The sequence below is a fragment of the Pezoporus occidentalis genome, unplaced genomic scaffold, assembly GCF_034315485.1.
Source record: "Pezoporus occidentalis ecotype Australia unplaced genomic scaffold, CSIRO_AGI_Poc_V1 ctg38, whole genome shotgun sequence".
Lineage (NCBI taxonomy): Eukaryota > Metazoa > Chordata > Aves > Psittaciformes > Psittacidae > Pezoporus > Pezoporus occidentalis.
The window spans coordinates 437,785-461,618 of NW_026915702.1; the positions used below are offsets into that span (position 1 = coordinate 437,785).

Consider the following 23,834-nt stretch of genomic DNA (forward strand, 5'->3'; position numbering starts at 1 on the left):
GAAAGGTAAGATAAAATGTATTTGTGTTTTAAAGTGACTAAATAACTACATGTCCATGAGATAGCACCTGTCTGCATATCTCTGTTTTAACAAAGGACATCTTTAAGGTCCTTTCCAACCCTAACCATTCTGTGATTCTGTGGTTCTTGGTGTAGGAGTATGTCCCGCGATCCTGACTCACTGTGGAACACGAGCCGGAAACATTTTGTTCCACTTCAGTTTTAAAATCTAGACTGGGAAGGGGCCAGAACAGCCCTGTGGGGTGAGCCTGAAACTGGTGAGCAGCAAAGTATCACTGGATTTGCAAACTTCAAGTCATAGGAGCACACAAGCCATCATTACTCCAGTTAGATGGAGAGTAGGAGGACTTGGTGATGCTATGTGATTCGCCTGGGTCTCACTGGCAATAACCAGCCAGAGGGAGGGGAAAACACAGCATCCCCATGCCTGCCCACAGTTTTACACCCATGTCAAGGTGGACACAAGGTGTTTCCCCACCTCCATCACAGATGAGCAGCAACACAGAGGAGCTCCCAGACTAAGTTAGTCCCGCATGCCTGAGCTAGGCATGTGGTTTTGGGGTGAAAACCAAAAACCAACATAGTCCAACATGACATGCTCTGGACAGCTCAGTTGACAACTGCTCAGCAGAGCATTCATGTCTCAGCTGTTTCCTGCCATCTGCTGGAACTTGATTCCTTCAGCTACCACAGAATCGCTGTCCTTAATTTCTCTTTCCTGACCCAAGCTGGTACTGCTGCCCTTTGGACACCAGAGATCCCATCTTTCTCTGTGTACTGTCTTGCAGGGTGGGGTTAGTGCAAGAGCCTTGGGATCTGAGCTCAAACCCTTCTGTTTTGGGAGCAATTTCTGCATATAATTGATGCACACAAAAAGGATTTAGAGCAGTGAGCTTGTATGTATTCAGGAATACTATTTTTCACAGAATCATAGTCACTTGTACCAAAGAAATACTGAACCGGAATACACAATCCTGTCAGTTGCTCATGGACTTGGCAGTCCTGGGTTGGACTTGATCAGAAAGGTCTTTTCCAACCTAGTTGATAATCCTATGGCAATACCTGGATTTGCAGTTGCTGGCTTAACACAAGTGCAGAGATTATTTAGCTTATTCTTTACTATAGGAAATTCTTCCCTGTGAGGCTTGCTGAGGCGCTGGCACAGGGTGCCCAGAGAAGCTGTGGCTGCCCCATCCCTGGCAGTGTTCAAGGCCAGGTTGGACACAGGGGCTTGGAGCAACCTGCTCTAGTGGAATGTGTCCCTGTCTGTGGCAGGGGGGTGAGAATTAGCTGAGCTTTAAGGTCCTTTCCAACCCAAACCGTTCCGTGATTCTATGATTCTATTCAGACGACTCTGACTAGAGGCTCCCCTGACCAGACACGGCCAGTTCTCCACAGCCAGAGGGGTCTAACCAGAGCCCACAGCCCTATACAGACATAGCCGTGGCGCCATGGTGCTACCCCAGAGGACAGGCCATGACATCTCACACCGCCCCACCGAGGCGTCTAACAGTGCCATGACACCGTCACCCTCACTCCCGTGTCCCTCTCGGCACAGCACATTACCCCACGGCCCGAACCCCAGCACCACCCCCACAGCCAAGATGGCGCCGAGCTGCCCCCTCTCTGCCAGGACCGGCGCTGGCGCGCGCCCCGCAACGGAGGCCGCGCATGCGCGGGACGGGGCGGAGCCAGGTTGGAGTTTTGGCGGGTACCGGACAGCGCGGGCATGGTGGTGAGCGGGTCCAGAGAGGCGCTGGGGAGGGGGGGAGTAAAGCAGAGCTGGCGTGAGGGGTCCGAGAGCCCCGGTCGGGGTTCCCCTGGTGGGGAGGCGGCCGAGCGAGGAGGGGAAGGAGGCTCCTGATGGGGGGGGGGGCGGCCCTGTGGGATAACGGGGGATGCACTGGGGGCAGCGATGGCGATCCCGCAGTGCGGGCACGGCACAGCCGGGCCTTGGTACTCCGGGGCTGGCCGCCATTCGGGGGGAGATGCCGGGCTGGCCCGTCCTGCTGAGCTGGGTGGTCTCCGGGCCTGTGCCGCCGGCCGGACAGCCGGAGCTCTGGTGGCCCCTAAGCCAGTCCTGCTCGTGTATGCGCTTGGGTTGTGTTTTGTGCTTTGCTGAAAATTGATATCCTGGAGCAAGAGAAGAAAGAACTATTAAAAGTGGAGTTTATGGGCAAAACAAAAGCCTCTGCAGCAGGAAGATCTGTAAGCACAGAGTTAAAAGTTTGGGTTTAATAATAATAAGGATCATAGAATCAGCTAGGTTGGAAAAGACCTTTAAGACCATCCAGTCCAACCTTTAGCCCAGCACTGCCAAGGCCACCACTAACCCATGGCACTGAGGGCCTTATCTACGCAGTGTGTGAACACTTGCAGGGACAGTGACTCCAGTACAGCCCTGGGCAGCCTGAGCACCCTCGGGTGAAGAAATCTTTCCTAATATTCAACCTAAACCTCCCCTATGCAGCTTGAGGCCATTTCCTCTGGTCCTATCGCTTGGTACTTGGGAGAAGAGGCCGACCCCCACTGTACTACAACCTCCCTTCTTCCTCAGTGGATTTCCCTTCCTCTAATCCAGACTTCCCTTGGCCATTTATATCAGCCTGTGATCTTTAATTTTTATGGCCATGTGTCCATGAAGTGGAGGACCTGTGAAAGATGCAGAAAGTACACTTTTAAGACTCATTGCTTCCCTCTGAGGGTGCTAAGGCGCTGAGGGTGCACAGAGAAGCTGTGGCTGCCCCATCCCTGGCAGCATTCAAGGCCAGGTTGGACACAGGGGCTTGGAGCAACCTGCTCTAGTGGAAGGTTTCCCTGCCCATGGCAGGGGGTTGGAACTGGATGATCTTAAGGTCCTTTCCAACCCAAACTGGTCTGGGATTCTATGAACTGTTAAATGTTAATAATTAGTTAAATGCTAATTATGATTATGGTGCAGGATGGTGAAGTGGAAGTGGTTATTACTGTAGGGATGTGGCTGGCATTTCTTAAAATCTTTATCTGATAGGGGCTTTTTTTCCTAAAAGTGATGCCCTTACGCTGCAGGGAGTTCAGCAAAGGTCAGACTTTAGATGTGGAAAATGTACAGGAGAGGTTTAAATTTAGTGGAGTCCTCATCTGCAGCTGTGACTAAGACAAGCTGGTGGTTTGTGGTTCGTCAGATAAGGAGCCTGAACATGATATGTATTTCTAGATGAGCTGTATCTACTTTAACAGTATTACTGTTGTTCTCCCCATAACAGACAATATTTTTCCTTGAGGGACTTCTGAAGAAATCCTGGTGAAATCATGGATGGTAAGGGGGAAAGTACTCTTACTTTCAGTGGGAAAGGTACATTCTGATCAGTATATTAGGTAATACGTTCAAGTGTTAAAAAACTTGATAAACCTTCTAGCAAGGGAAATTATATTACACTGATTTCACTTGCAGAGTATCTGAGGTTGCCTCTTGCCTTCATTCTTGTCACCTTTCTATGAGGCTGCTTTAACCCTTCCTTGATTTTGTGTTTTCTTCAGTAGCAAAAGCTAATTCCTTGTTTTGTTCTGAATTTCAGTTATGCTCTGTCTGTCCCATTCCTCTCTCTCTACTTGTTCTTTTTTTTTCCATTTTTTTCCCTTTAGACCATATTTCTTTGTTCTCTATGCTCTTCCTTAAGCAAACCATACCTGAAAACATGCTTTCTTGCCTGCTTTGCATCTTCCTTTTCATCTTCCACTGGCAAAAGCCACACGCATGTCTCTGTAGAGCTCCTGGCTACACCTTTACAGGTCCCCAGGCTTTTCTTTGTACAAGCAGCAATTGTACAAGCAGCTGCATAGGAGAGAAAAGCCAGTACTAGCAGTCTGCAAGTTTTCTGCTGACTAGCCAGCCTAAATCACAAGCTGAGAGTGTCTGCAACCACATTTCCATCCAACCAGACAGCGGAAAGCCACTCTATTTTCCTTTATCCAAAGCTAAATGGTAATTGCTGCTCTGCTTTAATTTTGGTTTTCATTAGCTTGTAATTAGAGTATCTTGGATGGTTTATTCCATGGCAGATTTAATGCTTGAGTTTCATTTTTACCTTAGCTGATGATGACTTGGATGTGTTGGCCTCCCTCCTGGAAGAAAGTGAGGCAACTGAGGACAGGAACTCTCCTGAGGAGGAAGATGCTCCAGAGGATGAGGGGGGAGAACCAGATGAATACGATGAGCTCTTTGATGCAGAAGATGATGCATCCTACACTGAGGAGGTGGATGCTGAGGACATCCCCATTGATGAGCAGAAGGAGAATCTGGCTATGCTGTTTGGAGATGTAGATGACCTGCTGGAAGAGGAGGAGGCAGCAGATGAAACTCCCTCCACTTCAGCTCCCAGTCAGGCAAAAGAGAAAACCAACCAAGAACTACAAGGTTTCTGTAACAGCATATTTTATCTGTTCTATTGTACACATCTTGTCTCTAGAGAGCTAATGGGTGGAAGGCAGGGCCTGCTGCTTCTTAGTTTAGGGTGGTGCCAGAAAGAGAATACAGAAAGTCCTTGTGAAAGTTTTGAAGTCCAGTTTTTGGTGCTCAATGGCCAAACTCACCAAACCTGTTTTCACAAGAGAAAGACAGGGGACTTAAGCCAGGGAGTCTAAGCTAGGACAGGGAAGGTGCCTGTGTACCTGAGCCTTATCAAATAAAGAACAATGTTGCTTTGATGCTCAGGGCTGGCATCCTAGCATCCTTCACTATCACAGCAATCCCTTCCCCCTCAGGACTTACTGGCAGGAGGATCTCCCGTATCAGTCAGCGTGGAAGCAGAACTGGCCACTGAGCTTTCCTGTGTCCAAGCCACACACTTGATTATATCAGAAGCATTTATTTATGCAAAGGAGTGCGATAATCAGCCATTTAAATTGTCTTATGTTTATTAGGAAAGTTACATGCAACACGGTAAGGAACATACCATGTTCAAGTAAAATATGAGAGAAGTCAGCCCCAGACTGTATGGAAAAGTGTTCCTGCAGTGTGAGCTTCATAGAGCCAAATAAATCTGTACTGTGGCTTGAGCCTTTGTTTTGTAAGTTCCTATGATGTAGTAAAGCTGCCAGACTTACAGGGATCTCATAAATCCCTGTTTGCAATGGCTTCCTGCTGTCTTCATTATTATCCTTTTTCTTCTTTCTTTCCTAGCTGAGCTGAGAAAACTGCAAGAACAGATGAAGACTTTACAGGAGCAGTTGCAAAAGGCTGCTATTGGGCAGCAATCCAGTTCAAGCCTTGAGAAGAAAACCCCTGGTAATAAGACTAATTAAATGGGTTTAGAATTTGTTGTCTTACCAATGTGCAATTTATAGGCAAGATGGAGTCTTGGAAATAATCCGAAAGTGGCCACTGAGCAGCAAGGAGGAATGGTGCCCTGGTGTATTCTGACCCAGACTGTTTCCTGCAGCTGCAGGCTAAATTAGTGAGCTGCAGTTTTGATACCTGCATTATGGATTGATTCTACATGGGGCAGCTTTCATGAAGTGCTCCAGGGTCTTTTGGAAGGGTCCTGTTTTACTGGCAGATGTTGTAACACAGAGAAAATACAGCTGTGTTTGTTGCTGTAGCACGCTTGGTGTAGTAATGAAACTACATGGGAAAATTGAAAAGCAAGGGGATGCTCCTGCTTTCCACATCTTCATGGTTTCAGTGACATCCAAAGTTTTAGGTCATCATGGGGAAGACTCATTGGGCCTTTTCCAGCTCTTGTGTTTCAGATGCTGGCAACTTAGCTGAAGGGCTTCCATGTGGGACCCTGACTTGGATTGCTTATCCAAAGAATTACTTAGTTTGGAGCAATTCTTAATGTTTGAGTCCAGGTTCTGAGATGTTACATTATTCTGTTTCCTTGGCCAGGTAAATCTCCCTGTTCACCCTTAAAGGAAAGGAATGTTCAGAAGCTGCAAGAGTCACCCTGTTTCTCAGCCCAGCTGGGCAATCCTTTACCTCCAGCCAAGCGAGGAACCCAGAAATCAAAAGCAGGTACCATTCCCAGTCTGCCTTTTCACTGGAACACACTGGACTGGTTTTGGAAGTTCATCTAGTTCACAGCAGCAGTATAGACGCATCCAGGACAGTTTTGCACTAGTTGGTACATTAAAAGCAGTCTGGTAGAGCAGAACGGAGCTTATTACAGAGTTCGTTATTATATTCTTTGCAGTAGGTTCTGTGCTCTGTACTGCTATGGTTAACTTGGACACTGACACTACACTGTATATCTGACAGTTTAGCTTGCCTGGAAAATGAGAGCTGCTCTGGGAAGCACCTCACCAGGCAGTTACATTTGCTTGAGTTATATGTGACTGATTCGGAGCTGTCAGTTAATTCCCAGTGAGACCAGTTCAGTATAAATAAGACAGTTTCACACCATTTTTTAAAGTGTGTTATATTTAGACTCCAGTCTCTGGTCAATTTTAAGTTAGTGATATTTTATTTAGAAGTTTTCTTTCGTGATCAAGGGTTTTTTCCGTGCTTTTTTTCCTGCTGAAGAGAACAAGGCTCCTGCTCCACGGCAAATCCTCAGTCTGGCATTCCAGCCTCTCCAGTCTGCAGGGAACACACCCAGTAAGGTGACCAGAGAGAAGACTCCTCACATGCCTACAAGCTCCAGTGCAACAACTCAGCCAGTGTCTGTGGAAACCTTCTCGGGACTGAGATTAAGGTGAGCAGCCCAGCACCAGCCTCTGCCTGGGAACACCATCCTCCAGTAATGGCAGTGAAAATGCAGTCAGTCTAATGTCCTGTGGTGCTGGTCACACAAGGGGTGTGCAGGGGACTGGATTTCTGGTTTGCTGTATAGACGTCATTTAACCATGTCACATCGGTCAGTTATCGTTAGGGGATGTAGCACAAAGCCATAGCACTGGCTGGGCAATCAGTAAATACGAAACATTGACTTTTAGCTTAATACCATGTTTCTATTTCTCTGCTCTTCTCTAACAACAAAAAAAACAACCCATCATTTTATTAGCGCTGCTTTCCTCTGGATGTCCTCAGTGGTGGAGGGGAGCAGTGGGCATGTGCAAAGCCCAGCTGTGCTCTAGTTGAGCACGTTCTCTTCCACACTGAGCAGCCTCGCAATCTCCATACTAAATGTGGCCACAAGAGGTCTCTGAATACTCACGGTGTGTTTCCTCGTCCGATACCATGCTGGATTTCAGAACTCTGCTCAGTCAGTTGTATTCAGTCATTCCTGAAACGAGCAGAGTTAATGGGCAGGCTTGGGGCTAAGTTGCAGTGCGGCTATTTGAACAATAAACAGTGTGATCAATACCTATCTGGTGTCTGTACAATGTCCTGAACAGACGGGGGTTGTTTCAAGTGACCTCTGGGTGAAGTAAGGCACAAGGCATTTTGCAGCAAGACACAGTCTCCCCAGGAGCATGCTGGATGATTTTCATTGTCCATTTATGCTACTGAATGTGTTCTCTTTTATACAATCCAGAAAACCCCGTGTGTCTTCAGCTGAAATGGACAGGAAAATGGCTAACAGGAAGCTCATCCGACTGTCTCAGCTGAAGAGCAAACTTGCTACAGAAAACCTGGAAGAAACAGATTGGGTAACATTTGGAGTCATAGTGAAAAAGGTCACTCCTCAGAGCACAAATAACGTAAGTAACTGTTGTATCCCTTGCTCAGCTCAAGTGAAATGTTGGTCTTCTTTCCTGAGAAACTAGGTCTTTATCAGTCAGCACCATGGAGTTAATGAAAAGCTCCTGTATTAAAGATCTTGGCTCACGTGCTTTCATGCACTAATGCTGTTTTTAGTCCCTGGGATAAGTCCTTAGCTTACCAATTGTCCCAGACAGTAGCACTGGCTAATGTAACCATTGCATCAAGCTGTTTTGAGTGTTCATTAAATGCAAATAAAAAAAAAAAAAAAAAAAAGACTGTGATCCTCAGTCTTTGTTTTAAATGTGCCAACACATTCTGCTTCCATTATTTCCTAGAGGTCATTCTGTCCTAGATGGTGTACATGTCCTATAGGAAGTCATTGATGAAACAGAGATATGCCTTGGGCTTATTTGCTCAGTGCAGTAAAACCCTCTTTATTCAGCAAGCAAGAGCGCTGTCCAGCTTTAATATCAGGAATATTGGTGCTATTTTATATTTTAGCCTTTAAGAACCCCAGAACTGGCTGCGTGGTATGGCTGGAGGTGTTCCATCTCTTACTGATGTTACAAGTTGTGCTTTTCTGAACGCACCATCCCTGGCAGTGTTCAAGGCCAGGCTGGACACAGGGGCTTGAAGCAACCTGCTCTGGTGGAAGGTGTCCCTGATCATGGCAGCGGATTGGAACTGGATGAGCTTTAAGGTCCCTTCCAACCCAAACCATTCTATGATTCTATGAAATCGGAACACTGGGCAGGGTGTAGGAATCAGAATAACTCTTTAAAAGCAACAGGGGCTGCAGTCAGTGTCCTTGTATTGAGAGCTGAAAGGAAAGTGAATGTCTGTTCCAGGGCAGAACCTTCAGTATCTGGCGGCTGAATGACCTACGGGATCTCAGTCAGTGTGTCTCACTCTTCTTGTTTGGTGATGTCCACAAAGAGCACTGGAAGACAGACCAAGGCACAGTAATTGGGCTGCTTAATGCCAATCCTATGAAACCTAAAGAAGGCTCAGATGAGGTGAGAGGATTTTTCACTTGTCCATCAGCCGTCAATAAAACCCCATAGCTGAACTTTCTTATGTCTGCTTGAGAATTAGCTCTATATCACATAGTTAGGCTGAAATTACAGCAGTTTGCCTGCACAGTTTTAATTGTATTCAGGTATTTGCATGGTGTGTATTTATTCCCAGCCTTCTGGAAGACTGAACTTCAAAGAAGTCCTGTTAAGTATCTAAAAGTAGAGTTTATTCAAGTGTTTAATGTGCTCATAGTTGCAGTTGTCTCACACACTGATGTACAGAGTGTGTTTTCATTTCAGTTTATTCAGCTACTTCAATGCAATGTCTATTTCAGCCTAAAGGCCTCTCAAAGCTGAAAAAGGTGGGGAAGCTCATTTCTCTCTTCTAATTTAAGCAGATGTGATTGCAAAATGTTTCCTGGTTCCAAAATCATGACTGAGATGGAGTAACATTTGATTTATTAAACAAACTATATGTTATATATAGTAAGTTGATAAATAGTAGCTGACTTGTTTAATCAGTTACTTCTAAATGCAGAACATGATGAATTACTTTCCTGTAGGTATCAAAACATTTAAGGTGGCTTCATTTTGCTAATAAATTAATTATTGTTTAATATATTTTTAATTGCACTGGAATGGAAACCGATTTGACTGGCTTCTGTAAAGCAGAATTTCAGGATAGTTGCTGGTGATGTACTGTTTTGCATCTTAAATTCTCCAAATGGAAAAATGAATAATCTCATTAACTGTCTATTAAGCCATCTAATTGCTTAAATTAACAGGAATAAGCAGTAAAAAATCCTATTGGTGAATAGAAAGGCACAGCAGTTAGTGCAGGGCTGTATTTAACTGTGAAGAATTGTTCTTAGCTAAAATGTACGTACTTAGAACTACATTAAAATTGACTACTCAAAGTTTTTCTTACCTACAGACACAATTCCTAGTATCTTTGGTTGTATGAAGTAGACACTCTTCTTGCATAGCATCAGCTTTGATTTGATCTAAATATACGGAGAGGGATAGAGAGCTCTATTACATCTGCTCTTCCCATCCACTGCTGAATGTGGGTGCTGTGATGGTGTCAGAGCTGAGCTGGACAGGACCATCATTCATTCACAACTGCCTTTGCTGGTCCTTGGTTTCCTGAGGCTCAGCATAGAAATACACGTTATCTCTTTGTGAGAAGGAAATGCATTTTTTTTCACTGAGCCTTTTCTCAGTCTGAACAGGATATGTGGTTTTCTTAAACTGGGCCTGCATTTTAAAGCTGCATTGTTAATACCAGAGGTACCAACCTGGATCAGAGCCAAACCAGTGCCATCTAGAGAGAAACATATCCAGTTCCTCCTCAAGACACGCTCTTACTGATTTCTAGGTGTGTTTGTCTGTTGACCACCCCCAGAAGATCCTTCTCATGGGTGAAGCGCTGGACATGGGCACCTGCAAAGCCAGGAAGAAGAACGGTGATCCTTGTGCACAGATTGTGAACCTGGTCTGTATCTCAGGAGTTTGGAAGGGCATCCTCATGTCTGGCTGCTGATTTTGTTCTGACGTTCTGGCTCTTTCACTTGTAACTAAAGTATGTGGAGGAGTTGAGAAATGAAACTCAGAGAAGCTGCTTCTGTGATGGCACAGTAGTTCCCTACATGCAAAGCACTGAAAAGAGTCTTGATCCATGAGCACCACAGTCTCCATACCCTTTCACTCTCCTTTGCACCAGTGCAAACTTCCATGCACTGCACTAGGGAACTCATCCAAGGTAAAACAATAGGAGGTTTTCTTGGGAATGGTTGTGTTTTTCAGAGATGGTTGTAACCCAGTGAGTTCCCTGGTCCAGCGTGCCTGCAGGCTGCCAGAATATTTATACATAAACATGGAGGGCACTGGAGATGAGAGGAAAAAGGTGTTGAGATTCTTCTTTTAGGAACAGTACTGATCTGTACTGGTTTAAAGGACTGGTGGACAATGTCACTTAATGGCTATGGTGATGTCATGATACCTGAAAGGAACACTGTCTAAATTGGAAGGGTTACAGGTAGTAGGGTAGCACTTAGGAGGAGAGAAAATGAAGGAATGAAGAACAGGGGAGGAATTCAAAGTGTGTGGAGAAGGAGGAAGACAAATACAGAAGATACTTGTGGCAAAACACGGCTATGATTGCAGACCCACTCCAGGAGGTGGCTGCACACAAGGCTCTAGGTGTCAGTGAGATGTTCAGTACCACCTGGAGCAAACTGTAGATGAAGGCTGTCTGGCAGAAGAACCTCATGAAGGAATTGGCTGTCTGTTTAATGGGTGACGAAACATGTTTGATTGTGGGGTAATTGTAGTTACACAGATCTGGGCACATGAATATCAATGAGAACTGGGAGGGAGATGTTGGGAGAAAGTTAAGAACACCCTGAATGAGTGCGTTTATGGCACTGCTGTCTCTCACTGGTAGACTCATTATCTTCAGTTCTAAACTCCCTGGATTGACACTGACCCATTAGTTTTCCTTCGTGTTCATGCCAGTAAGAAAATTACATACAGCTTTAGAGTCAAGAGTGCAGAATCTGGGGAAAAGGGCCTGGGACATCAACTGACTTGAGCCAAGGAATAACCTTAAAATTCCTTAACACACAGGTCTTTTTTCAGTGATTAGTATGGACAATTTCCAGGGATTAGTATGGATAATTTGAGTTCTGTTTTATATTGCTGGCGTGTGGGCATAAATTTGTTGATCAAATGCTGCAGCAGTACAATAGGGCTCTTACTTCAGTTTAGCCATAGAAGGATGCATGTGGGTGAGAGGAATGAAGTACGTTGTACTTGCTGGTGTTCTGCAACAGGCTTCTCCCATTTCTTTTCAGAATGACTGTGAATATTGCCAGTATCACATCCAATCCCAGTACAAAAAGCTCAGCTCCCGGCGGGCAGATCTTCAGTCCACCTTCTCTGGTGGCCGCGTTCCCAGAAAAGTTGGCCGGAGGAATCCTTCTTTGAAGGAGAGGCTGTGTCAGGATGGGTTTTACTATGGAGGAGTCTCTTCAGCAGCATATGCAGCCTCAGTGTAAGATAAACCACTTATTTTCCTTGCTTTGCAACAGACTTCCTCCCTTACAAGTGAGCCTGAGGCTCTAAGGGGGTCTATTTAGTTAGTGATCCCTTTGCCATAACTACATTCACCAGAGAGGAGGAGATGCCCCATGTTTGGTGTAATCCTCCTGGTCCCATGGGATAACAGAGTTGCTGTTTGATAGGAGAATGTTAACAGGCAACACGAAGATGTGATAAGGGGTGGTTATACCTCTCAGTACAGTGGTGTGCAGCCAGACAGCATTGTGTTTCAGTAGGTGAAATGAACTTTATCATGAAATCACAAGCATTTGAGTCTCCAAGATGAGTATTTTTCAGAGGCAGTCTCTTACTGTATTTAGTTATGGCTCATGGCATTTAATCCCATATTCAGTGTATTTCCTCCTCTCTTCCTTGACTGAAATAACACAGTACTACTGCGTGGTAATGAAGAGAAGTAGTACACCCTGCTTATTATTAAGTGATCAGTGTGTATCTCAAAACTATCTCTGAGCAAAGTTTAACCATTATGTTTAGTTTTCTCTCAATGCATAGGAAGTGCATATCTCAACCCAGGCAGAAATGGAAGATCCTAAACATTGTGCTAGAATTTGGACTTAGCTCCACATCATTCCCAAAGTCAGACAGGTGGCAGAAGAGAGGCACCCTTGAAGGAGGCTGGAGTTTTGTTGAATTCCTGGGCTAACATTTGAGCTCTTCTCCTTCCTTTCAGAACGGGAAAACTGATGTTCTGGTTTTGTTTCCTCTTTCTAGTGCAGCAGCTGCAGTGCCAAAAAGGAAGACTCAAACCACTCTCTCCAATCTGGTCGTGAGAGGAGTTGATGCAATTGTCCGGGAAACCAAGCAGAAAATTGGTACCTAGTTACCCATGTAGCCTCTTCACCTTCCAGATATTCCCAGATGAATGCGTAGATGTGTCCCAGGACCTTGTTACTCACTGGATAAACCTGGCAATTGCTCTGCTACAGAGATAGCCATTTGCAGGCTGCTTTCTCAATTGATCAAAACCCATCTTCCATCTTGAAATCATAGCTGCAAGACAAATGTAACTAAGCAACTGGGTAGCTCCATGGATCTGTTTTTCATCAGTACCCCTGAATTAAGTCTCCTGTTCTGTCTTTAGACAGTGACAGACGCTCTTTGACAGATTAAGAGGAATTGGAAGTTTTAAGAACTTTGAACCAGAGAAATTATTTTCTTTGATTAAAATAAATGACTTCTGTCAATCTTGAAAGCTTCCAAGGAATATTAAGTATAAATCAGTCAGGTCTGCAATGCAGGGGACCTCCGGAGTACCCAGCCTGTTCCTATTGCTTTTCTTTTGTGATCTTCAAAGCATATTCCTTCCATAGTTTTTGGGATGTCACCGATCTTCACTGCCTCCGTTTCTGTAAAGCAGTTAATATTACATCCTCCTTATGCCCAGTGGAGAGCAGATAACATATGATTTCAACTATGTGCTCTATGTGCCACTTAGAAATCTTGTTCACATTCAGTTCCCTCAGTTGCCTCCATTGCAGACAACACGGAGTGTGTCCCTGTCTCTAGCTCTTAATTTTCCAGGGATAAGATGTGATGGCTTCAGGGCTTTCAAGCATTCTAAACATGGAAATGCTGGAGTACCACAGATAGCCAAGGCTACAGAGGAGCTGTTTATTGATGGGTTTGCTGAAGGAATGGAAATGTCTTCATGATGTGCTTTGTGAGCACAAGGGCTTGGGTAACCAAATATAATGTAGAAGCTGGCCTTGCTTTGAGGGGGTCCTTACTCAGGTGACCTACAGGGGTTTCTTCCAACCTAAAACCATGCCTGCTTCCCTTCCTGGCTCCAGATCTATTGTATTTCTGCCTCTTCTGCTCCAGGTGCAGGAAAGAGACCCATGCAGTGTTCTGAGGAATTCAAGGAACTACTGGCACAGCCAACTTTTGGAGCACGAAACCTCTGCAAACACTGGACCAAAGCAGGTATTGTCCTTTTGCCTGAAGGAAAACAGACTCCTGAAATCACTTACCCTCCTTCAGAGCAAACATTAGTGGCTTTTTATTTTGGTTTGGTTTATTCCCCAGATGTTGAAAAGAAGCAAGAGCCCAGTATCCAGCCTGTCTCTGCTTCTGCACTGCTCAAGCAACAGAAACAGAAGTTACTAGAAGCCAGAAGGAAGCGGTCTGAAGAGATTCAGAGGAGGTAAAATGCACACTGACCTGCACAGGAAGGGTTCTGTTACTGTGGCCCTACTATAACTGTGGGAGGTGTTTTGGTGTTTTAAGGAAAACTTCATTGAAATAGAAATACCCCAATATTCAGTGGAGAACCAAATGCTCCAGCATAATGTCCAGCATGATGGGAAGAAGCTGATTAGAGTAGGAAACTGGGCTCAGGAGTCCTGGTTCTGTTCCTTGCCAGCTTGCAAGGGTCTTCTGCACCTCAAGATTTGCCAAGGGTTTTGTGCAGATCTCGTTAAGAAACCTAAGAACCACCTCAGAAAGAGCCACCCTGGGTGAGACTGAGATTGATGTAACCTCAGAAGGAGCCAAAACAGAACCTGAAGCAGAGTAAGACTAGGCACAATCATGGTGATAGTTCCCCTAAATTCTCTCCCAGCCTACAACAGTGTGTATTTCAGGGACTTCCCAATCCAGGGTGGTGTCTGTTAACAGTATCTTTGAAAGGATTTCCCCCACAACCCCCATGAACCTGTCATTTATGTGACTTCTGTGACAAGGAGTCTCCCTGTTTACTACCTTTCCTGCAAAGAAGCCCATTTTTCAAAGTGCTTTTGGTTCCCACTTCCCAGCTTCACTTGATGCTTCTCTCATTTCAGTTTTGAAAGCAATTGGTTGTTCGCTCTTGGTGACTTCATGTCACTCTTGATTTCAGTGAGTTCCTTACCAGTCTTATTTCACACCCCCAAATGCCTAAATTGATGCATGTTGTACTAGCAATAGAAGACATTTTAGTGAAAAATCACAGTCTGCATCCCTTCCATTCCTGTTTCTCAAACCTTTCTGTCTCTGACTTGTGTCCCTATGTTAATGGACTATTCTTGTCTTACAAGGTTTCTCCAGAGCACAAGTAAAGCTGGCAGCTCTGCTTCCCTGTCCTCCTCCAGACAGTCCCCAATGCCTGGGGCAGAGTTTCCCAAAGCTGCCAAAATGTCAACTCCTCAGAGGCCCAAGCTAGGCACAGGCTTCTCAGAAGGAGAAGATATCCTCTTCTTTGATGGGTCTTCTCCTCCTCCAAAATCAAAGCTAGACAGCGTGGCAGAAGCCAAAAAGGTAAGAGCTCTTTGAATCTTCTAAGTGTTAAGAAGGGGAGGTTAAGGGAAGTTTGGTTTGTGGTAGTAGAGGAATCTTTGATCAGATACAGGCCAGCTCAGCTCTGACATTAGTGGTTTCTGATGTGTGGGATCAGACTGGCCTACTGCAGTACACAAGAAACCTACGCTCCTGACAGCTGTTAGTACCAAGGTCCATGCTACCATCTTGCCTGTAGTCAACCTCCAGATCAGTGAAACAGCAGCTAAAGAGGAGCTTCTGTGTGTGACGTTTGGCCACTGGAGCTGGGTTCTCCTGCTTGTTCAAACTCCACCTGAATTGGTCAGAAATGAGTTATTATGATCTGTCTCATGTGTGTGATGCTCCTGAGCTCACTCTTGATCTTCCCTGAAAAGCAAGCATCACTGAAGCCACTGACACAAGTGGTAATCTCAGCAAATGCCAATGTGGGACAGAGCAGCCTCTTGGGTTGGGGAAAAAGAGATGGGGAGATAGGGCATCTCATTTGGCCACATATGGAAACAACCTGGGCAATTGGAGCCCTCCTGCAAAAGCTACCAAGAGCAAACTCTACTCAACAGCATCGTGTCGAAGGAGCTGATCCTGCCCCTCTACTCTGCTCTTGTGAGACCTCACCTGGAGTATTGTGTGCAGTTCTGGTGTCCTCAACATAAAAAGGACATGGAACTGTTGGAACAAGTCCAGAGGAGGGCCACAAGGATGATCAGGGGCTGGAGCACCTCCTCTATGAAGACAGGCTGAGAAAGTTGGGGCTGTTCAGCCTGGAGAAGAGAAGGCCTATAAGGGGACCTATAAGGATGCTGGGGAGGGACTCTTCATTAGGGACTGTAGTGATAGGACAAGGGGTAATGGGTTCAAACTGAAACAAGGGAAGTTTATATTGGATATAAGGAAGAAGTTCTTCACTGCGGGGGTGGTGAGGCACTGGAATGGGTTGCCCATGGAAGTTGTGAATGCTCCATCCCTGGCGATGTTCAAGGCCAGGCTGGCCAGAGCCTTGGGTAACATGGTTTAGTGTGAGGTGTCCCCGCCCATGGCAGAGGGTTGGAACTTGATGATCTTAAGGTCCTTTCCAACCCAAACTATTCTATGATTTAAGTCACGAACCTGATGCTAAGCTTTTTGCTGAAGAAACACTTTTTCACGCATCCTGACAGCTTCTCTGAGCAGAACTGACTCCATTCTTCATGACCTGACACAGTGTCAGAGCAAAGGAGAGCAAAGCCTGCTGCCATTGATAGTTTTACAAGCATGAAAACTCTTAAGTGCTCGGAAGGGACATGGGATTTGTGCTGAAAATCCCTGGAAAGCTAAACTGCATGTTTGTCCTTTGGCATTGCTAGTGCAGTGTATCGTGTTTTCTGTTTGCCAGGTAAGGAACAGTGAACAAAACTAGTTCAGATGTGTTGTGCCATGAGTTTGGATAATTTTGGTCGCTAGCCAGAACAGACTGCTTTTTTCCTTGGCACAAATGTGTTCATGTTTGTCAGAGAAACTTCTCTCTTCCAATAAGGAAAAATGAGTCTTAGTGTTCTGGGAGCATGGCAAGGAATAGTTGTACACAAGTTTCTCTTAGTTCCAAATTATTACCAATTTATGTGGAAATCTCAGCTGATTTCTTTCCTCTGAAAAAGGTAGTAATGTGAGAAGCAGTTAAAGCACAGCTGCAGCATTACCAAGCCTGGTAACACCACTGTAGAAGTGATTTTATGGCTTAGGAAGTCACAAGAGATTGGGTATATGGTGAATTACATGTACAGCAGAGCTGGGGACTTTGCTGGGCCTCTCTGGCCAGCTCTGTGCTCAGGCCAGTGGATCTTTGACTCCTCCATTTGACAGACTTCCTGTGCTACTTCTGGAAGTAGGAACACGGGAGCCAGACTGCTCACCAACACATTCACTGCTATTCTCTTGCTTCTAGCTGGCTGCAATACACCGACTACGAGCAAAAGGGCAGGTTCTTGCTAAAACTGACCCAAACAATGTCAAGAGGAAACGAGCTGATGATGCTGATGTCCTAGAAATTATTGAAAGAGTTGAGAAGAACGTTGCTCAGCCACAAGGTACAGAAGCAGAGAGTGGTATGTAATGTTAGCTTCTAGGAGAGAAAAATCATGCTTATGTCCTGCTGAACACTTGCTGAGTTAAAACCAAAGAGAGGCCAAGTTAAGTCTATTTAGAACCTCAAGGGTTTGTTGCAAAGGCTGAACAATCTCTACCCCTGTGGAGAGAATGTGAGATGTAATCTCTGATAGCTCCCTGTCCTCATCTCTGGTCTCCTGGCACTTGAGCATGGCTGACTTAACCAAAGAAAACTAAACAGTCCCACCTGGGAAGGTATCTGAATTTTCTTTGGGAACTTGAGGTCCCTGCTGGTGATTTACTGTGTGATCTTGGACAAACAGCTTCATTCCCTGTAATGCTTCTCCATCAGTCAGGGAGGCAGCGCTGCTCACTCCCTGGAAGTAATGTGGAAATTCCTGGTACAGCTCTGAGAGAAGATGCAATGTTATTAAATACAAAAGCTTTTTGTTCTGCAACCCTATTCATGTTCCTGCTGTTTGACCTGAACATCTGCCTGACAGGCCTGAGACTTCCAAAGTCTCCTGCAGTGCTTATGCTTAGAGATCACAAGCTTGGTTTGAACTCAGTCTCTGCAGGACTGAGCCTTTTTGTCTCCCTAGATATGAATGAACTGGAGCCTGCCCAAAAGAAACGGCGTGAGCAGCTGGCCTATCTGGAGTCAGAAGAGTTCCAGAAAATCCTGAATGCCAAGTCCAAGCACACAGATGTCCTCAAACAGGTATGGCCTCAATCCAGCCATGTCTGAGAGCTCAGAACTAGGGAGCTCTCTGCAGTCCTAACCATTTCAGCAAGAAACAGGCACACAAATGTGTAACAGGCACCAAATCTGATGGCTTCAAGGCCAGGTTGGACAGAGCCTTGGGCAGCATGGTCTAGTGTGATGCATCCCTGCCCATGGCAGGGGGTTGAAACCAGAAGGTCCTTTCCAACCCAAACCATTCAATGATTCTATGAGTAGGGTCAGGGATCTCTGAGCACACAGGCTGCAAATCAGCATTATTGCCATAGCCATGGGAAGGTCAAGCTGCCATCAGGTTTTTTTGCTGTGTTTGGAAGAGTGGACACATTACATTGGTATGAAGTCCCAGCTGGTTTAAGGTCTCCTGAGGGTTAATAGTTTGGCTAAGAACCAACTTCATTTATTACATCTGCCTACCTGACCTCTCCCTGCGCTGTCCTTGTAGGTTTGTGCTTAGCTGTTGTTAAATCCTCCCACTCATACATCTCAGAGGTGGCTCGTTTCAGGGTTGGTGATCACAACATGTGCACTATATGGGTTTCTTTTGGAAGCAAGACACATTTGGTGTTTTTCTGGCTCCCAGACTGCTGTCTACTTCAAACAGGCCCAGTAGTAATTTGCCCTAATGCTGTTTATAGAGTAGCTTCTCCCATCTTTGTCTTCCCACAACCTTTTGTGTGTGCCCCACAGGGTGAGGCTGAACTGCAGGAGCAATACTTTGAGCCACTGGTGAAAAAGGAAGAACTAGAAGAGAAGATGAGGAGTATTAAAGAAGTGAAATGTCGAGTTGTGACGTGTAAAACCGTGAGTGAAGGGGAGCCAGGGTGACAGTAGTGGAGGGGAACAGAATGATGCTGGACCATCCTGCAAACACCCATCTGTTATTCTCTTGGCTGTAGTCCAGTGCAGAGATCAAATGGAGACAGTTCTGCTCCTTACACCTGTTGCTGAGAACAAGCCATGCACTGCTTGACTGAGACATGGACACAGTGGCAAGGCAGCCTTTAGAGCTGTGCTGAACACCTCAACTTGGTGTTGATGCCAGTGGGTTTTCTGGGTGTTAGTGTCCTGAAAATACCAGTTTCTTCCCTGAAGTAAGTGCTTTGTACTGGGACCCTCAGTTTCTTGTATTACAAGACAAAGTGAAGTGAGAACATAACACTGAGTGGGATTCATCTAGCTGCATTTCCAGGGACTTTGCCATCAGGAAGAAGAGTGGAGCTTTGTTACTATCCCAAATAGAGAGGAAGTGAGGAGTTACCTCCCATTCCCAGAGTTTCAGCCCCTGCTGGACTTTCCCTCTCACTGCCTTTCCTGTGTTGGGACTGCACAGAGGGCCATTGTATGCCTCATGAGGTGCTGGGAGCAGGATGGTGGCAGAGGGAAATGTTAGGAGGAGCAGTGACAAGCCTGGGCAATGATCTCAGACTGGTGGGCTCCGCAGGGTGGGAGAAGACAGAGATGCTTTCCTCAGTGTTCAAAGCTGTTGCCAGCCCACAGAACAGGTCTCACATGCTGGTGAAGCTCACAGCTCTCTCTCTCCTCCCTGACAGTGTAATTACACCTACTTCAAGCCTCTGGAGACGTGTGTCCAGGATAACCATGACTACCACTTTCATGATGCTGTCAAGCGCTTTTTCAAATGTCCTTGTGGAAGCCGAGCTATTTCCCTTCACAGGCTCCCAAAAAAGCCCTGCAGGTAAGGAATGAGCCTTGGGAAATAGTGACAGGGACCTTTGTACTGTCCATTCACCAGTAACATGCTGGGAATCGCATAACCATGTTCTAAGATGGGAACATCGGCCCTTGTGTTAAGCAATGTGGGGCTACTTTTGGTCCTCCTAATATTGTGCAGCAAAAACCCACGACAGTGGTCCTCACATGCCCTCTTCATCTTTCAGTACCTGTGGCCTCTACAAATGGGAGCGGGACGGGATGCTAAAGGTAAGTGGGAGCCAGCAGTTGCTGAGCACCTCAGCACTCTGCCAGCTTCTCTTGGTACTTTTGCCCCATGCTTTGCTTCAGGGCCCTTACAAGCTCCCAGCAAAACCAGACAGGTCTGTGTTTTGTCAGGTGCATACAGGTAACCACAGGCTGTGTTTTAGTGGATTTCCTCTTTTTGAAGCTTGCTTTATTTAACTGTGGGGAATTTGCTTTTGACCAAAGTTGTAAGAATGTCAAGGTTCCTAGAGTTTCAATGACACAATACAGCCCTACCACCACTTTCTGTCACAGAAATGGTGGGAGACATTTCACCACACATTTAACTTCTTTTCTCCATGGTTCATGTTTCTAGGAGAGAAAAGGTCCGAAGATTGGTGGAGAAACACTTCTGCCACGAGGGGAGGAACATCCAAAATTCCTCAATAGCCTGAAATGACCTGGAGTTGGGAGTTGTTTGTTTTTTCCACACCACAAAGATGGATTTCTGTGCCTAAGACATACACTTCTTTACTGGAATGCTCAGAGGATTCTGTTTTCAGGGATGAATGAGCTGAGGAATCAATTCCTGATGAGGAGATCCACAAAATCTCCACCAGGCCACTGCATGGATATTCAGCTTTGATGTTTTTAGAACAGACTGAATCAGGCTCCATATGAAACACACATCGTGCCTGTTCTTTCTTACTAATAACTTGTTCACAAGATTTAACCTAGAAAATAGACATCTAGGGTGGAATTTGTACTAAGAAATCCTTAGGGATCCAACAAGTTATGCTGAATGGCTGGTGTAGAGTGCCCTCACTAGAATTTCAAGTGACAAATCATCAGGAACTGGGAGGACTGCAGGTTCCATAAGCGCTTGTGTGGTGTGTAAATGCCAGCCTGTCATGGTTGTTCAACTGTTGGCCAAAAAGAGGTGTGAGAGGGTCGTAGGTACAGAGCAGTCTTCACTGGCTCCAGAATTACTCTCTTTGAACCCTTGAGAGCAGATGCCAAATAGTTCCCAAAAGGTCTCCTTGGTTTATGTGTTAAAATCCCCTCCACTGGCCTTGGCATTACCAGCCAGTGGTGGTTACACTGCAGACTAGTGGGAGCTCTTTGGGAACCCCTTTCCCTATTAACAGCCCTTAGTGAGCCCCCACCACCATCCACACTACAGCATCTTCATGGCTAAAAACTTGCATCTCCCACTTTGAGAAGCATTTTAATGAATCTGGCACTGGTTTGAGTGGTTTTAAAGCAATTACATGTAATAGCTTTTACCTGGGGTTTGGCATTTTAAATTGTCCTGAAGTCTTTCCAGTCGTGGCCATGTTAACCTCGGCTGCTGCCACAGCTTGTCCTGGACCTGATCCTTCTGCTGCCCCTAGCTCATGCCCCATAGGATCACAGGGTATTTTTTAGAGCCTAAAAACACTAGTACCTCAGTGGTTTGGTGAAACTGCCAACAGTCTCGCATGTCCCAGTGGCCTTGTTGGTACCTCTTCTGCTTGCTTCCACAGGAGCTGGAAGAGAAATAAGTTGCTTTATTTGAAGCAACTGGACAGGTTTACCTCAGTGTTCTGCAGTGTTCTTCTGGTGCTTTAGCTGGGCAGCTTGGCTCAGTGCATTGCATTCATGTCACTACCATTTGGTAAATGGGGCATCACTGGTAGGTGACTTAACATGTAGGTGACATTGCTTGGCAATGGCTCCAGTTGATTCCTCATTCAGAATAAATAGAGCGCACAATAAAAGGCTCCCTGGGTTTGTATGGTGTCATTTCTCTGAGGAAGAGGATGAGTTGCTCAACATCTTCATTTGCCCAAGAGCTTGGTGCTGAATCACCAAAAGGAAGTGGTTTTAGTCGGTGTCTCTGGCTGCCACACAATATTCTCATTCATAGAATGGTTAGGGTTGGAAAGGACCTTAAGATCATCCAGTTCCAACCCCCCTGCCATGGGCAGGGACACCTCACACTAAACCATGCCCCCCAAGGCTCTGTCCAACCAGGGCCTCGAACACCACATCTTTGCACAATCCATTCCAGTGCCTCACCACCCTCACAGTAAAGAACTTCTTCCTTATATTCACACCCACAGGAGATTGTCACCTGGCATCCACAGAACCCCTCTGAAATTCCACATCAGGATCAGCTTTCAGCTGGCACGTTGAAGGCTTTTGGCTTTCTCCAGTTATGTCCCTGGCCAATGGAAAGATTTCTGCAGAGCTTTAAGCAGTACCCTACCTTTGATAACTCATCTTCACACAGGCCCACAGGAGTGTGGTATGTAGAGAAGGTATGCGCCTCCTTGGGAGCCAAGAAATGAAAGCGATACTCTCCATCCCTATATGCAAAAACAGGATAAAGAAACAAAGGCCCTAACCCCTGGGGCAAACCAGGAGTGGGGGACATTAATGTATTGGGCGTTTTAGGGGCCTCAGCCTATTTTAAGAGAGACTTTTCTTGCAGCAGAGTGACCTGACAGGCCCAGCTGGTTCTATGCTGTCACTGAAGCTGTCCCGTGATAGAAAGACCTCCAGCCTTGCAAAGAAGCCCAACCACATGCCAGGCTGTGTTAGGGAGGAGCAGCCAGAAGAGAGAGATGTGAGTGCCCTAACACTACCAGTGGGTGCAAGTCATTAAACGGGATTGACATGACAGAAACCTCCACCACCACAGTTAGCACTGATGGTGAATCAAGAAGGTGTTGCTGAAGAGTTAAGCAAAGTCACATTGGAAATATAATGCTGAACATGCATTCTCAGAGCCATCTTTAAGATTAAACTGAGGAGTAAGCTGATGATAAATCAGCCCTTTTCCCCAGCCAGGAAATGTTCGTCTGGCTGCAGGGTTGTTTCTCCAGCTATAAAGTTCCCTGTGTATGTACAAAAATGGGCCGGAAGATACCCAGCTTCTCTCATAATAATCTAGGAAGTCAGGTTTGGTTTTTAGCTACATTAAGCATCTTCCTTCTTAGGTACTGCTGAAATGTTAATTGAGAGCATCTTGCTCCACTGCCACAAACGAGCTTTCCTTGGATTTTATAACCACTTTAAGGAAAAATTAGACCTTCAGCACTTTCTCCCTCTGCACTCACTAGTTTGGGTTTATTAATGCCCAAGTAAAATCAGCTCCGTGAAAACTTAACACCCTTTCACAATAAGCACACTACCACCAGTTGTTCAGGGCAGAGCCTGTGCAGTGGTCTCTTGGGCCATCACATGCCACTCTCTTGGTCAGCTGCACTCACCCAACCATTTCACATCATTTCATTTTCCCCAACCCACTTGCTGCCCGGTTTTCTTCCCTCCAAAAACAAAGTACATGTGGGACAAGAGTGCAAGCCAAACTTTTCTCCTTTTATTCTAATCTCCAATGCAAAACCATGTTGCAAAGCCTGTTTGGTGAGGTGACAGCTTATACTCTGTGTGGGCATCACTCACTACCACATCGATTACAACTGTCTGGTAGGAAAAAGCTCATGCATCAAGATCGTGGACACATGTGACCTAAAGCGATACTTCCTTGACCTCCCATTACCAGCAACCAGAGTGGCAATCAGAGCAGATCCGTGTGTTCATTAGGATTTTTACTCTGCACCCACACAGTCACAGCATAAAATCAGCTGGGTTGGAAAAGACCTTTAAGATCATCAAGTCCAATCAAGCCACTTATTCTGTAATCAGTTCCTAGTTAAGACTTTGATGGTGTTCAGCAGCTAAAGAAATATCTGCAGCTGGTCTCCTACCTTTTGGAAACCTGATGTCTTGTTTGCTCTGGAGCCATGAATAAACAGGGAGTGGAAGAACACAGTGTCTCCCTTCTCCATGACAATGTGAACCGTGGGACTCTTCTCATCATAATCCAGCAGCCCATGGAGAAATTTGATTGCCAGACTCCAGAAACCAAGAGTGGAAACAGGTCAGTAAAATTAGAAAGTTTCTGAGTGTAGAAGAGATGCAAAGGAGGTTACCCATTTTCTTTCATGAAGGTAGTACACTCGGCATACCCAATAAAGAGTCTGCTTGTTCGCCTGCAAGTC

General features: G+C 45.7%; 1 protein-coding gene and 1 long non-coding RNA gene across 2 annotated transcripts; one reads left to right on the forward strand and one right to left on the reverse strand.

Annotated features, from left to right (window-relative positions):
* The first annotated feature begins 1,649 nt into the window (after positions 1-1,649).
* MCM10 (minichromosome maintenance 10 replication initiation factor) lies at positions 1,650-21,548 on the forward strand. The gene is made up of 20 exons (XM_062631906.1): positions 1,650-1,715; positions 3,266-3,318; positions 4,093-4,416; positions 5,182-5,286; positions 5,890-6,015; positions 6,523-6,694; positions 7,478-7,643; positions 8,496-8,663; positions 10,042-10,158; positions 11,519-11,718; positions 12,498-12,598; positions 13,608-13,709; positions 13,812-13,929; positions 14,801-15,020; positions 16,963-17,122; positions 17,726-17,844; positions 18,556-18,669; positions 19,419-19,564; positions 19,767-19,809; positions 20,162-21,548. Exons 2-20 carry the CDS (start codon positions 3,312-3,314, stop codon positions 20,243-20,245), a joined length of 2,592 nt encoding a protein of 863 aa, XP_062487890.1. The 5' UTR covers positions 1,650-1,715; positions 3,266-3,311; the 3' UTR covers positions 20,246-21,548.
* LOC134170522 (uncharacterized) lies at positions 20,997-23,696 on the reverse strand. Its single transcript, XR_009967286.1, has 2 exons — positions 22,037-23,696; positions 20,997-21,314 (listed from the first exon to the last, which is right to left on the reverse strand). It is a non-coding gene; the product is annotated as an uncharacterized LOC134170522 (long non-coding RNA).
* Positions 23,697-23,834: the final 138 nt, after the last annotated feature.

What these genes read in the sequence shown, in the direction of transcription:
- MCM10 (XM_062631906.1), top strand. An exon ending in CAAACACTGGACCAAAGCAG is followed by an intron (nt 13,710 to 13,811) that starts GTATTGTCCTTT and finishes TTTATTCCCCAG; the next exon opens with ATGTTGAAAAGAAGCAAGAG. An exon ending in ACACAGATGTCCTCAAACAG is followed by an intron (nt 17,845 to 18,555) that starts GTATGGCCTCAA and finishes TGTGCCCCACAG; the next exon opens with GGTGAGGCTGAACTGCAGGA.